The sequence below is a fragment of the Pteronotus mesoamericanus genome, unplaced genomic scaffold, assembly GCF_021234165.1.
Source record: "Pteronotus mesoamericanus isolate MK-2021 breed Mesoamerican mustached bat unplaced genomic scaffold, CSHL_Meso_final scaffold_31, whole genome shotgun sequence".
Taxonomy (NCBI): domain Eukaryota; kingdom Metazoa; phylum Chordata; class Mammalia; order Chiroptera; family Mormoopidae; genus Pteronotus; species Pteronotus mesoamericanus.
Genome location: NW_026555312.1, coordinates 5,931,829 through 5,947,001, shown reverse-complemented (window position 1 = coordinate 5,947,001; position 15,173 = coordinate 5,931,829). Strand labels below are relative to the sequence as shown.

The 15,173-nt window shown below is 31.8% G+C and overlaps 1 protein-coding gene across 3 annotated transcripts in view; it reads right to left on the bottom strand.

Annotated features, from left to right (window-relative positions):
• Positions 1-15,173, bottom strand: part of FNBP1L (formin binding protein 1 like) — a 108,372-nt gene that overhangs the window by 4,562 nt on the left and 88,637 nt on the right. For 2 of the 3 annotated variants that reach the window (XM_054592152.1, XM_054592153.1), the window contains exons 10-13: positions 6,220-6,329; positions 2,699-2,831; positions 2,233-2,327; positions 202-350 (exon numbers count right to left, since the gene is read on the bottom strand). In XM_054592152.1, the coding sequence (XP_054448127.1) occupies positions 202-350; positions 2,233-2,327; positions 2,699-2,831; positions 6,220-6,329 (487 nt within the window). Of the gene's footprint in view, positions 1-201; positions 351-2,232; positions 2,328-2,698; positions 2,832-6,219; positions 6,330-9,081; positions 9,097-13,905; positions 14,065-15,173 lie in introns of all 3 variants that reach the window. The other variant, XM_054592154.1, reaches the window with a different exon arrangement.

The following is a 15,173-nucleotide window of genomic DNA, read 5'->3' as shown; positions in this document are numbered from 1 at the left end:
GCTGGTAACATTGGTAATTTTCTTTCAAATTCAGGTATGGAAGAAAAATCTCTGTATTTGTAATACAGTTGAATAAAAATATTCATACGAATGAACTAGGAATATATCTGACAATTATTTAGCTGAGGACACAAAAGTGCATGACTCTTTTATGTAGACTTTAAGGAGCCGATTTTACCATATATATTAGAAAAATCATACCATCAAAAGGGTAAATAGCTTTGCAGTGTCCAATAGCAGGCAAGGGATCGTCATCTTCAAATTCATCATCAAACTCATTGTGGTGACCATGCTGTTCAGGTGGCCCACGAACTTCTTGGTTTGCATCATCAGTGTAACTTCCCTCAGGACTATAAGACATAAAATCATCTCTGATCAAGTATCTCAAACATGGCAATTTTTTGTGTTATCTACAAGGCGATCTCAGGATCAGTTCAGAGAATTAAGTATTAATTATATATTTCCATATTAAACCTTTATTTTCTTAAACACTGAGACTATGCGTATGTGTGTGTATTGCTTCTAAAACAAAAGGCTTCTTCAATTTCCTAAAATTAAAAATTTAAAAGACTATAATATTCTAGAAACATAGCATTGTGTTCAGTAAATATGTCTCACTATCACCAGGTTCAGGGAAACTGTAAAGATGTATTGGATGCTTGTTTTTCATCATCCTGGTTTCATCACCCCTTCTTTTGGCAAGAGGACCCTAAAATTCCTTGCAGGACCCACCCCGACCCATGTTCAGTTGACAGGTTTCAGGTGGAATTGTTCTGTCCTGGCTCCAGAGGGCTCAGCACTCATATGGTCAGAGTGAAGAGTTCACAAGCAGGCCTATAACCCAATCAGATGTAAGAGGTGCACGGAGATCTTTGCTTGGAACTGTTGAAATAGAAGCTCCCTTCCTTTTCCACTGGACTTCATCCTGGAGAAATATGAGCCTAGAGCTTTGAAAGATTACCATGTGAAGCCTTAAAATGAAGACAATACAGTGGAAGGCAGAACTGTGAGGTGGAGAGAAACTGAGTCCTGAGGATGTACCATCTGAACTCCTACATTAAGCTCTCTCTAAAATCAGCTAATAAAATCTCGTTTTTGTTTAAGCCAGTATGGGTAGACTATTTCATTCTGTCACTAAAAACCCAAATACTCCTAGTAAAGTTAACTTCCAATTAATTATATTATCAAGTTAGTAACTTAGAAAATCCCAAAAAGTGTGTAATCCAAAGGCACTATTTTTCTTTAAAACTTTTTATATCAAAGAGAAAAAAGTTAACAATTTTGCTAAAGAATCAAACTACTAAGTACAATTTTGATAATAGGAAAATCTACATGATTAGTGACATTTTCAGTATGCCTAGAAGACATGTTCTTAAACAACACAAGCCAAATAAGTTAAATTATTAAAATCTCAGTTTTACATAATAACAAAACCCAGTATATTTTGAGATATACTGAAGATATATATATATATACTCTTTCAAAAAATGATAATGGAGAGAAGGAAGTAATATTGTCAGGAACTACCACTACTGTGTATTTTACTACTGGGTGTTTTATGAATATTACTTCATTTATTACTAATAATCCTGTATGAGGAGTATTTTAATCTCTTTTTTAGATTTGAGGAAACTGGGACTCAGAGAGCATTAAAAATGAACTTGCTCAAATTATAGTGTAATTAAGTAGTAAACCATGATTTCTCATATTCTTCTCTAAGGTGAAGTCTCATCTGTTGCACTTTATTATAAAAAAGAAAAACACATATATATTACAAAGGGGGAAATGCCACAAATGGTGTGGAAGCTTAGCAAAATGCCTGTTGGAAGCTCTGTTCCAAACTAACAATATACATTTTTTTTTCTTCGCAAAACTTTGAGCAAGATGAGTTAAATTTTTCATTAGCTACCCAATTCCACCTACTTTGAGAGAACTTTCCCAGGCCTAAGGAGCCTATGCCTCCAGACTGTAGCTCCAAGGTTTTTCTATGTTCCTACCTCTGTTTTTGGATGCATGACAAACTAGAACTGAGCAGCAATATGAAATTTCATACTTCACCTACAGCTATTGTAAAGAAACAGAAAATTATTTAGATTCAAAAGACTGATGTTATTAAAAACCAGACTTGTTAAATGAGAGAGGAAGAAAAAAAAAATCATATGAAGTTCAGAAAAAAAAGTGAGACAAGTTTGGGGGAAAAGAAGAAATACAAATAAAATACAAAAAAATGACCTTTCTCGTCCCTGTGTTACAAGGTGATTTATGTCACTGCTATGTCTTCTGTCTCCTCTCCCACCTGTTTTGCCTTCAACTTCAGAGAGCCATGCCTTAGGAAAAAAATAGGTAAAACTGAGCTTAATAAATATTTTTAAAAGCTCATAAGATATTCTACATTTAAAATGTGCTTCGAGTTTTTATGATTATGTAATTCTTAGAGAAGGGAAACCTTTATTCCAATTTGGTCAATGATCAACTTTATAGCTAATAAAAATAGTTTAAATGTTCAGTTTTAGATAATGTTTTAAATTAAAAAACCTTCAACAAAAGGCTAAATATTATATAGCATATACCTTACTTTTAGATCATGAACCCTAAAATTAAATAAACATTTGAAGATAATTCTAGCAAAAATCAATCTATCATAATGAAGTTTATACAAATAAATTTATCTCAGACAACTGCTAGATAACAAATATACCTCATTCTTGTGGATTTCCATTCGCAGGCGGTCAATATTATTCATGGTCTCGGCTAATTTAGGCTGCAAGCTCCCTGGATCTCCCATTTGTGGATTTTTCTCATATACATCTTTCATTTTGTTGAGTGCTTCTCTGAAAACAAAAAGGAAGCCATAAAATTAAATATTCATTCTATATGTTCCCAGATAAAATAATTTCATCTAATTTTGGGGACTCACATGCAGCCTAATTTGAAAAGATTCACATCTCTTTTAAGTTTAGTTAAATATTACCTGATTAAAGATAATCTGATAAAGTATATTGAGTTTATAATTTATGGAGACAGTCCTTCAAGTCATTTGAAATATTGAAAACAAAAGAAATTTCTCATTTCTTGCATCTAAATGAGCACCCGCGCACACGCGCGTGCGCACACACACACACACACACACACTATATGAAATATGTTTAATCGAAGGCTGGGAAATATTCCTCAATATTCTTAAATTCATCATACCCCAAATCAAACTCATTATAATCCCATCCAGACACATTATTCCACCTTCTCTTAGTTCACAGCATCACTGTCCTCCCACCCATCTGAGCTAGAAATAGAAATACATCTTTAACTTGCGCTTCTACCTCTAAATTCGGTTTTGACTCAATCAGCTCTCCTTGACTCTAACATCTGACATTATTGACTTACCACTCCTTAATCCTCTTTTCCTTCTTGACCTCCTGGAGGATACATTTTCTTTTTATTTCTCCTCACCCCTTCTGTCTCATAATCCTCACTGGCTTCTTCTCTTCCTCTGTCCATCCTTTAAATGCGTGTTACACAGAATGACACAGGTTTCTTCTCATCTCATCCTACACTCCTCCTTCAGAATGATCGTTTTGTTTTTCCATTCTTATTGAGATACAATTGACTCATTGCTCTAATATCACCTAACTGCAGATGATACTCAAATGTATCTTTAGTCCTTCTCCTCTCCTAAGTTCTAGATTTAATTTACAAATACAACTAGATCCCTCAACATCTCTCACCTGGAATATTATGAAGTCCTCTAATTGGTCTTCATGCTGCCAATGTCTTTCCCATACAACTTACTCTTCATATAGTTTTCAATTCTTTCTTTGAAATATAGAGGTGATAGTATCACCCACTCTCTCAATAACTGTTGGTGACTCTATACCTACAGAACTCTACAAAAAATCATTTAAGACTTTACATAATTCATCCTTTACCTTTTCAGCCTCATCTTCTGCTATTACACTCCACAAAATTTCTAATCAAGCCTCCCTGGTCTAACGCTAATTCCGGGCCATACAAAAACATTCACATTTCTGTGCTTTATTCTTGTTTTCCCCCTCTTCCTTAAACGCTCTTACTCTCCACTCATTGTTTAATTTCTTGTCTGACTGTCAAAACCCCATTCTCCTGTCAAGGTCTAATTCCAATGTTCTAGAAACAAACCACCAGTGTTTGGATGCCAACTCTGACATTTACCAGCTACCTAATCTTAGATACATTATGAATTTATTTGATACTCAATTTCTCCACCTATATAACAGGAACAACAACTTCAAAGGGCCATTTTGAGGAATTCAATGATATACTCCATGTAAAATGCAGGGCTCACTTACTAACACATAATAATCCCTCAATAAATATTAGTTTCCTCCACCACCACCCTTCCTCTTCCCCCAAAATCTCCCCCGTTTTTTCTTATCTCAGTAAGAATTATTTTTTTCTCTAGTTTCCCCCAGAACTTTAAATCTCTATTAGCAGCTATCATACTCTAGCTTGTATAGAAACTGAATTGCTTGAGTCTTACCTTTCCCAACTAAAATGTTAGTCTGTTAAGATCAAGAACTATGCTTTATTCATTTTTATACTTTCTATAGTCTTGGCAGTCTATTACATATAGCAAGCCCTAAATATTCCATTATATGTTATAATTTTCCAGAGACCATTTACATGTTCTTCTAGTAAGAAATATTTTAATATTTAAAAATTATTTCCTATGGATATAATGGATAGCATGGTGAGTATTGTTAATACTGTACTGTACATTTGAAAATTGCTGAGAGCAGATACTCATCACAAGAAAAAAAATTTTATTAAGTATGGACAATGACGAATATTTAATAGACTTATTGTGGTGACCATTTTGGAGCATATACAAAGAGTTATGCTGTATATATGGAACTAATATGTTACATGTCAAATATACTGCAATTAAAAATTTTATACTAATACAACTGATCCTCACTATTTGCAGATTCCACATTTATGAACTGCCCATTTGCTAAAATTTATTTGTAACCTCAAAAGGAACACATGTGGCACTTCCATAGTCATTAGACATGACAGAGTGGAGAAAAATGTGAGTTATTTGATGCATGTGCACATTCTCAGCTGATGTCAAGCAAGGAGATGCTCTAACTTTTTGTTTCTGCTCTGATACTCTAAACAAGTGTCCTCTTTGTGCTCATTATTGGTGATTTTTCTGTTTAAAACAGCCCATAAGAGTAGTGTTGAAGTGCTATCTAGTGTTTCTAAGAGCAAGAAGGCTGTGAGGTGCCTTATGGAGACAATACATGTTATATAAACTTTGTTCAAGGCATGGGCTACCATGCTGTTAGCCCTGAGTTCAAAGTTAGTGAGTCAGCAATGTATATGAAATAAAGTGTTTTTAAACAGAAACACACATAAAAGAAGGTGGTATATAGATCAGTTGATAAATATGTTGTAACCAGATACTAATAACTGGAGCCCCGTATTTTCCATATTGGTATTCACTAATTCAGTGTTCAGTGACTTTACAAAGACTGCCACAAATAATGAGAATACACTGTAATACCATGTTTCATTTATGATTAAGTACCTAATCATACCTGATGTACAATTCTTAATAATCTCTTTAATCATTTATTCCAGAACTTAAGCTCCAATTTTGTCTTCAGTATAAAGAAGACAGTCACTGAATCACTGTAATAACCCTTTACTCATCGTGATTCTCTATTCATTAAAACAAAACTGAACTACAGGAATCTTTTTATGAAATTGAAAATTATTAAAGCTTTGACTGAATAAATCTGCTGTCATAAGTAATCAAGCACTGTTTGCCAACGTATTTTGCTCCAAATGAAATAAGTATAGCTTCAGGTTTCTACCGAACTCAATTTATATACCAAAGCAAAATGAAATTTAGCCAAGTATAAGAGGTGGTCAGCATTGGTGAAAGTACTCTGATAATGAGTCATGAAGTGACTTTGTAAATTTTTGGAAGGCATAACTATATACTATTAACTCCATTAAGTAATATACAACCTAAGAAACTCTCTAACATTTCATTTTTACTTGTGACAAGGCAACAATAAAATTTTCCAAAGTTTAGGAGTGTATTTTTCCCTCAAAAGATATTTCAATTAGGATGCATGATTCTTAAACTTTTTATACATGATATTTAAATACATCATCCAAATAGACCCAGAAAGGAATAATAATGGTAGAGAGAACTTAATGGAAAAGTACTTTTGGTCTGATTCTTTTTGTAGTTCTCTATTAAGTTCATCGATGCGCTGCTGTAATTTTTTACGTCTCTGTTCTGGTGGCAGATGACTGAAATCTTCTAGTGCTGGGCCCTGAAAAGAAAATCTACATTAGTATAAAGACATTTTCGGGAAATTTTATTTTTTTATATATAATTGCTATAAAATAAGAATGTCAATTTTTAAGTTAGCCCCATACAACCCCTTTTAAGAAAAAAAATCTACATAGACACGTGTGTGTTAATTAAAACAACTACAGGGTCCGGCACAAGTAACGCCTGCTTGAGTGTGGTTGGTAGAGTAAATAGGGGTGTAATAATTTTGAACATTTCACCTAAAATGTCAAATGGTGTGCTTGAGTGCAATACTGTTTTGTTACAGAATTACATGTGTATGATTTTGTTATAAAAAAGGGGCATTATTTGTGCCAGACCCTATATATTCACAAAGGGCTCAAATTCCAGTCAGTTTATAAAATCATGAAATAGAATGGTAAAAATAACACTGGATATAGATCATTGGTAATGACCAGTATCACATTATTTCCAGGTCTTGGCAGAGTTACATTAAGTACATACGGATCTTCTTACAGCAACAACAACAAAATGGAAACACGTAACATTTCTCATCTATACAAATTATTGTTTTATACATGATACATCACCACATTTCCAATCAGAGTATTACAAATGTTCAGATTGAAACTATGAAGTTTATATAACTGAATTAAGTAAGCAGATCACCTCATAAAGACAATCTAATGTAATGTTAATATTGCATACAGTCTTTGAATACATTATTAAAAATCACTCTATTCTTTAGAACCAAAACATACTTGGATCATTAAAAAACAAAATATCCACTAAGTGAAATATAAATAAAAATTATATTCCAGTAAGGAGTCTAGTTTCAATTAGCTTTTCGTACAACCAAATAATATGCTTCAGTTGTTACTGAAAGAATGATACCACCCAAAGAGACATAATCCTTCTTTTGGAAGTACGTTTGACATTTGAAAAATTTTCAATGCTTTAATACTAAAAAAACTATCATTTAAGAAAAAGTGCTAGCATTTAGATATAAATTTGATTCAAATATCTTTCTCTTCTTAAATGTTAATCATGTCACTGTTACTTTACTCTATTAGATTATACAACAGAACCAGTATTTGCAACTTTGATTACATTTCATATAAACCCATAACTACATTGTTTTTATACATTCCCAGAACTGGTAACAGCTAACTCATTCTTCACTTTTATTTTTAAAATGATTTTAAGAATACACAAGTTCAATTTTTAAAGTGTTGCTGAAGTGAGCTCCCAAAATAAATGCCTACTTGCTCTTTGGGCTACTTAACGCCTGTAACATAAGTTAAATTAGCTTTATTTTACCATATATAAGAATGCTTCCCTTACTTTTAAAAATGAGAAAATTCACTTTTAGGATAAGCCATTATCAAATATAACATTTAATAACAGAATCTCTAGAATTTTCCCAAGTGGTCTTCATATTACGGTCATTGAACAAACTTGCCTAAAAGTAGGATATCTTGTCTAAGCGGTTTCTGCTCTCTAATCTACCAGGCACCATACATAAGAATCTATCAATCACCCAAATCTGACCTAAATGAATAAATGGCAAAATTTCCTATCCTTGAAATGCAGTGGTCAATTATCAATATAACTTGTCAGTTTTAATGTATAGTACATGTTTTAAAAACTTATATATGTGCCAAAAACTTTCTAATTTATGTATTTTTAATATTTCTTAAAATTTTGAAAAACTATTTAACAAAGAAATATATTCCAATGTGGTTTTTGTGGTAGTACTATAATAAAATAAAAGCTACCTGTAATCAAATCTACCAAATTTCCACATCCCTAATTAAACCTTGTTCTCAAATTTATTAACAGTAGATACCTAGGCACTTGCATGTCTAATATCCCATTTTGACATTATAACCTATTCTTTTATAAGATATGAAAAGGAATGCCACTCTATTTCCTATGGATGTAAAGAAGGCCTCTGTTCTATTTAACAACCCCCTCTACAAGGGAATTCATAAAAGGCTACATTGCAAGAGTCTGAAAAACAGTGGTTCATTTTCTTAAAATGAGAAACTATGTAAGAACCCAATAATTTTGGGGTTAGGCCTTTACAACATACTTCCATTAATTCTTCTGAAATAAATATGTAAAGGAACACTCTCTCCCCACCTCCCTCTTTTCCTCTCCCTCCCCCCCACCCCCATCTCTCTCTCTCTCTCTCTCACACACACTCACACACACATACACACACAGTATCTTGATTATTTGTGCTTTTATTTCTGTTCAATAATGCAGAAGTAAGGACTCTACAGTAAAATTAGTAGGAAAATTTTCCTTCTTACTTTTTTCCAAAAAATAAGAAGGAAAATCTATAGTTTATCGTAATGATTCTTACGATAAACTACAAATCAAATTTAAATGATCTTGTAAAAGTGTGTTAAGAAAAAAACATTTGTTCAATTTTCATTCTATGAAAACAAACTTTTGTTCTACTACGTAACTTTCAAAGTAATGTTTAATTATAATCTTATTCTCTGTGACATGACAAGGACTATACCCAATAACATTTAAAAACTTAATGGGTAGATTACAAGTTAACCACATTATTTTTTAATTTTTATGACATCAAGAAGTACTGGCATTTGCTGGACTATGGATTAAATTAGAAAAAGAAAAAACACGTACAAGATGAAAATGTGAAGATGTACCTTACCACTTGTTTTTGCTTTAAACAAAACAATGTTTTGAGATTATTTAATGTTAGCACAGTATATAGATCAGCACATAAGGCTTACCATCTTCATCGACCACTGAATAGTTCAATGGAAAACAGAAAGAAATGGTAAATTATTCACATGAAACCATAAGAAAGAAGATGCAATAACCTACATATATATTTTTTACAATATTAAATCATGTACATTTCACAATCCAAACAATTATGCCAGAAAAACTGTTTTAAGCACATTTTTTGGAATGTAAATTACTTGCAAAAAAAATTTACACTGATGATAATGGGCAGATATTTTGTATATGCAACTAAAACTCAAAAATAAATAGTAATCATTCTATCGGTAATCATGTATTTTCTTTAAAGGAGAGATTTTTACATATGTGGATTTCACTTATATAGCTCTTCATTCTTAAAATACTAATATTTGAAAAGTTGAATATAAAAGATCTAACAGCCATTTTAAAAGAAATCTTAAAGTATTATAAAATGGATTTCCAATGCATTAAACAAAACACCATTATCTGAATTTTAATAGTTCAAAATATTGTTGAATTTAAATATATCATGGGTATGTTTCAGGTGAGGGTAACATTCCTACTTTAATTTTAAGGCACTTTTTAAAAATGTACAGACACATTAAAAACATATTATAATCAAAATAATAAATGAGTTATGTAAATTCAAATTTCCCATATGCATTTCCTGATAGACACAAGAATATGGGCTGAACTTTGTTTTGAATATATGACTTTCATTTTTCAGTTTTTATTCCCAAACCCATATGCTCAAAAAGAAACATTAAAAATATAACTTCAATTTTTAGGAAACTGATTAAAATTTATTCTTTCTGAAAATATGAAATGATGTAGCCATATATACTGCATGTGTATATATAACTCACATTCTGTGGGTTAGCAATGTTCTGCAACTGGTATTGCATCTATCTAGCATCCCAACTAAATACATGAACGTGTGCACACATGCAAGCACACAGGCACCCACAAATATGTGCGCGCGCGCGCGCCCACACACACACACACACACACACACACACACGCACGCACGCACGCACACACACACACACACACACACAGCCCTGTGACCCAGAATACACAGGAGAGCTTTACAAAGTTAACCTTCACATTCATTGCATTTGGTTAGCAACCTCTAAAATTTTTATCTTTCCCTGTTTTCTAAATCATATTTTAAAGAAATTTTGGGGATGTCAGATAGAATTTGACATAAAAATATGAATTTTAATAGCTGACAAAAAATATCTACCCCTTATCTCCAATGAATTGGCCATATATATTAATGGTTATAATGATAAAAAAAAAAAAGATGACATACGCTGTCGATTACCTTTCCAAACTAAGCTTAACATTCTTTAGACTGTCAGTAGTTTTAGGGAACAAAATCAAAGCTTATTTGTGACAAAATTCCTGATGAGGTTTAATGGTTTGAACTTTAAAAAGATATTCATGTTCTTCTTTAAATGTTATTAAAACAAAATTTTATACAGGACAGGAAGCAAACTACCTAAAATATTTCATTTATCTTTTATAATTTTCACCAGTTCCAATATTAACATTTTAGGAAAAAACAAGATAATTATGACTGAAATATCAGACGTTTTTGTATTTAGCTAATCAAAATTTAAGGATACAAAAATCTCAAGTTCTTGTAAAGATATTAAAAATATATAACATAATTCATGTTCAATACAGAAATACCTTCCTCTCATATGTAATTATCATATGCTTATAACTAGAAAATTTCACATATCCACCATACCTTAATAAATACATAAGGGAGTTATAAAAGGAAATCAGGCAATTAATAATATTAAATGTATTTCATTTAAAGATAGAAAAATTCTGAAAACTGTACTCTGGACAGATAAATGCTTACAAAAATGACTCTAGAAGTCTTTAAGATCCGGAATAACTTAGAAAACACAGACTTGTTATTGCTAGATAAATCTACTTCTAAAAAAAAAACAAAAAGAGAGGGATAAACCAGTAAGCTCAAAGGAAGTAGTTAAGAGTAAAAATTATTCATTCCTATATTAAGCAGCTGAGTTTGGGTGTGTATCAAATATCCATTAACAGTTAAATCTTGATGTCACAGAAAGAAATTACAGACCCTCATCCCTCAGCAAAGGTCTACTGGTAGTACGGTCAAATTTAAAAACACTGATATTGGGAAGTGTGTATACTAAGTTTTCTTTAAGAAAAAGAAATTATACATTTTTTAAAAAGCCAAAAAGCAGGTATTTAGGAAAGTGATGTAACAATTACAGCTCAAAACAAGAGTTTTTAATTTGAATGGTACAATTCATTAGCTATAAGAAAACTTAAGACTAATCATTTCGCAATATATGTAGATGGAACCATCGCACTGTACACCTTAAACTTATACAGTGATGTATGTCAATTATTTCTCAGTAAAACTGGAAAAAAACCCTGAAGTCTTACTTTGTAAGCCTAATGGAATCACATGTAAGTCCATGTAAAAACATGTAGCATGGCTTCTTATTAAAGTTTATATTCCTCTTGGATTTTTCTATTTCGAAAAAAATTCTTCAGTGGAAGAAAAACATCTCTATGTGTTATTTTAAAAATGTATTTAAACTATCAAGTACCAATCAAAAATAAAGAAATTTCTCAACACCAATGCTGAATGAACCTTCCTTCCTGCTCTATCCCCCAATTCCCTGGTTGGTTTGTCTGTCATATTTTCAATCTCGTGTACCATTTCTTTCTTTGCCATGATAAATAATTTAAAAAGTGGGAGGGACTTTGGCTTTCTGAAACGAGGCCTTCAAAGAAACCACTACACTAATATTTAAAATTAAAGCAATATGTGGACATAAGGTAAATTTTGAACAGATACTTTTAAGTTTTATAGTAATAAAAATTAACCTATAAATTTTTTCCAGTAAGAATGAATGTGTCGTATATTTAAGTTTATCTGTCTAGGGCTCACAATTCTATCTAAACTTTTTTCAGAGTTACATTTACTTCATATCTCATGACTATACTATGTAGAGTGCTGTAATTGGGCCTGGTAGACTCACCGCGTAGGGCATATAAACAGTTACACAAAAATATGGCTACTAACTAATATTTAATGTAGTCTCAGTCGTCACAGAGAAGAAATGATTTAATTCTACCCTTAAACTCAGGCAATAAAAATCCCACATATTATTTCTATGGCCTACTACCTCTTGCCTGTAAGTATAATGCACGCTCATTCACAGGGACTTTACAAAATGTCATTACCTATAATATCATCCATATACACAGGTAAGGTGGAAGGAAAGAAGTTTGTTTCATTATAGGAAAAAGGGGAAGTCCGAAAAGGGACATAATACACTAAGACATTTCTTTTTTTTTTTCCTTAAGATTTTATTTATTTATTTTTAGAGAGAGAGGAAGGGAGGGAGAAAGAAAGGAAGAGAAACATCAATGTGCAACATAAACATCTATTGGTTGCCTCTCACATGCCCACAACTGGGGACCTGGCCCACAACCCAGGTAACGTGTCCTGACTGGTACTCAAACCAGCAACCCTTCGGTCTGCTTGGCCAGCACACAATTCACTGAGCCACACCAGCCAGGGCTCGCTAAGACATTTCTGCTTCATTACTGACATCAGTTAAGTGTATCAAACCATTTTAATGGGAATGTAGATAATAATGCAATCTTGCCCTAAATTAATGTATCTTGTTCTACATGTGGCCAAAAGGGAAACTGAACTGAAACAATCTGAAGACAGGGCTACAAAAAGTAAGAAAAACAGGCTAATCAGAGAAGAAAAATAAAGGAGAGAAAAGGAAAAAAGGTGGAGAGGTAGGGAGAATAGGGAGGGCAGAGAGAGAGCACTAGCAAGGGGGAACCCAACCATAGTATGTTACTGTTAATCAATGATTAGACTTCATATGACACAGTATCTGAGTTCTCATCTGTGGGTTATCACATTTTTGGTTTTCATATGTGAAAACAAATCTCATAAATGAATCTAAATTATGAGTATGAGTATTAGATACATGCCCTTAAAAATAAAAAATAAACTAGGAAAATTATCCTAAAAAAAGGATAACACTGATTCATTTATCAATATAAGTTGTTGGTAAGAAACAGTTTAGTATTTCTTTTTTACCATTCTAAATTTTTTCATTTGCAGAGTATATTTAATTATAAACAAATGTCAAAGACTGGCCAATTTTAAAAAAGAAATGAATTCTGATAAAAAAATACCTTACTTTTTTTAGTTCAAGAAAGCAAATTCCATGTAAACATTACTTAATAATAGCTACTATTTTCATAGGCTTTACAATTTAGAAACTATCTCCTAACATGTTAGCTTAATTTGATCTATAATCTTCATACTTAAAGTGCCTATCTTTAATTTTCTATTTAACTATGTTTCTTATGTTATGTTTTATGCTTCTAGAAATAGGGCAATTAAAATTGAACTTGATTTTTTTTTTTGTCAACAAAATAATGCTTTATAAATTGGCAGAAGTCATTATCAGTGACAAATTATTACATGAATAATTCCAGTGACAAATTACTGAAAGTCTTAAAAATGTAAATACATTACAAGACAATGGTGGACATATGATTTCACATGAACAAAAATATAGCTAGTATGATTGTACCCAGCACCCTCTTTATAATACCATTCTTTCATGGTTGAGCATTTCAAATGTTATAAAGAGGAGTTATTTTTAACTTGAGGGCAGCTATACTTAATTCTGTGGTGTTTTTAAACTACATATTTATAGGAGAGAGAGCCTTATAATGAGGGTGGAGAGTATTAAAAGCCACACTACACACACAATAGGCCATCATGCACTTTAACCCATTATTAAACTTACCCCTCTTTTGAGGCTTCTGAAAGAAGGAATTCTGGGCTTCCCTGTTTTTATTTCATTCATGCAATAATGCACGGGCTCAATGGAGAATGTGAGAAACTGGGACCCATTAGGAGTACTGGATGTGAATAAACTAGTAGGGGTTAAGGGTGGGGACTGTGGCTAATATGGAAATAAAGAAAGGAATCAATAAGCCAAATGTGCATAGTTTTTTTCTAAATGAAAATTCTACTTTTGGCAATATACTTTTCACAAAATATATCTCAAAGTTTTCTATAAAAGTATTATGAGAAAGTTAACATAGTTTTGCCAAAACTATCATTTTAAAAAGTCAAATTTACTTTGAAAAATGTACCATCCATTTTATCATTTTTAACAAACTGACAGGTTAGAAATATAGAGTATGCAAATTATAATGTTAGAGAGAGCAATATGACCTAGAATTTAAAAACTATCTTCTGATTTCTAGAATATTAGCATTACCTATACTTAACCAGTACCTGTCAGACATAAAGGCAGCAGCTACAGTTAGTTATCTATAATAGGCAATATCTATTAAAATAAAATATTAAAATGTTAGAACTGTAACTGATTATTGTCACACACAGTAAAAAAATATTTCATTACATTTGTGGCTTTCCTTTCAGACAGTTTCTATTTCATCATTATTGCACCTCATTTTTTTTTTTTTTGTTTCATTTCAGTATTCCTTGTTTATCTAAACTCTTACTCTGATCTGACTTAAAGTGTCACCTTTCAACTTCTCAACTGGACGGTATTATTAAAAGCATGAATAACGATTGCATTAATGATAATTGAGCTCTCAAATATATAGCTGTATTATAATTTGAGTTAAATTTTACCTACATTCATGTCAAGATCAGAAAAATGTATTAGAAAAATCATGTATGCTTTAATAAATAGACATCAGATTAAAAGCACTTATCTATTCTTCTACTGATGTGATCACTATTATAATCACTAAATTGTTAAGATTAAGCACTCCTCTATTCCATTTGCTGATCTGCTGAGCTAGATTTATCTAAAATAAACAGCACATTAAAAGATAGGTTCTAACAAGAAGTTAAGACTCACATTTTCTTAATAAACTAGAGATTATTTAAATGTCAACTAACCACAAATGTTGAGCCCTTCCCATTAAATATTCACATGGATGATAAAAATGACTTTATTAGTATGATCTAGAAAATCTAATTTGACATTTATTACTGCTGTGGTCAATCATTCCTTCCAATTGAGAACTGTAATTT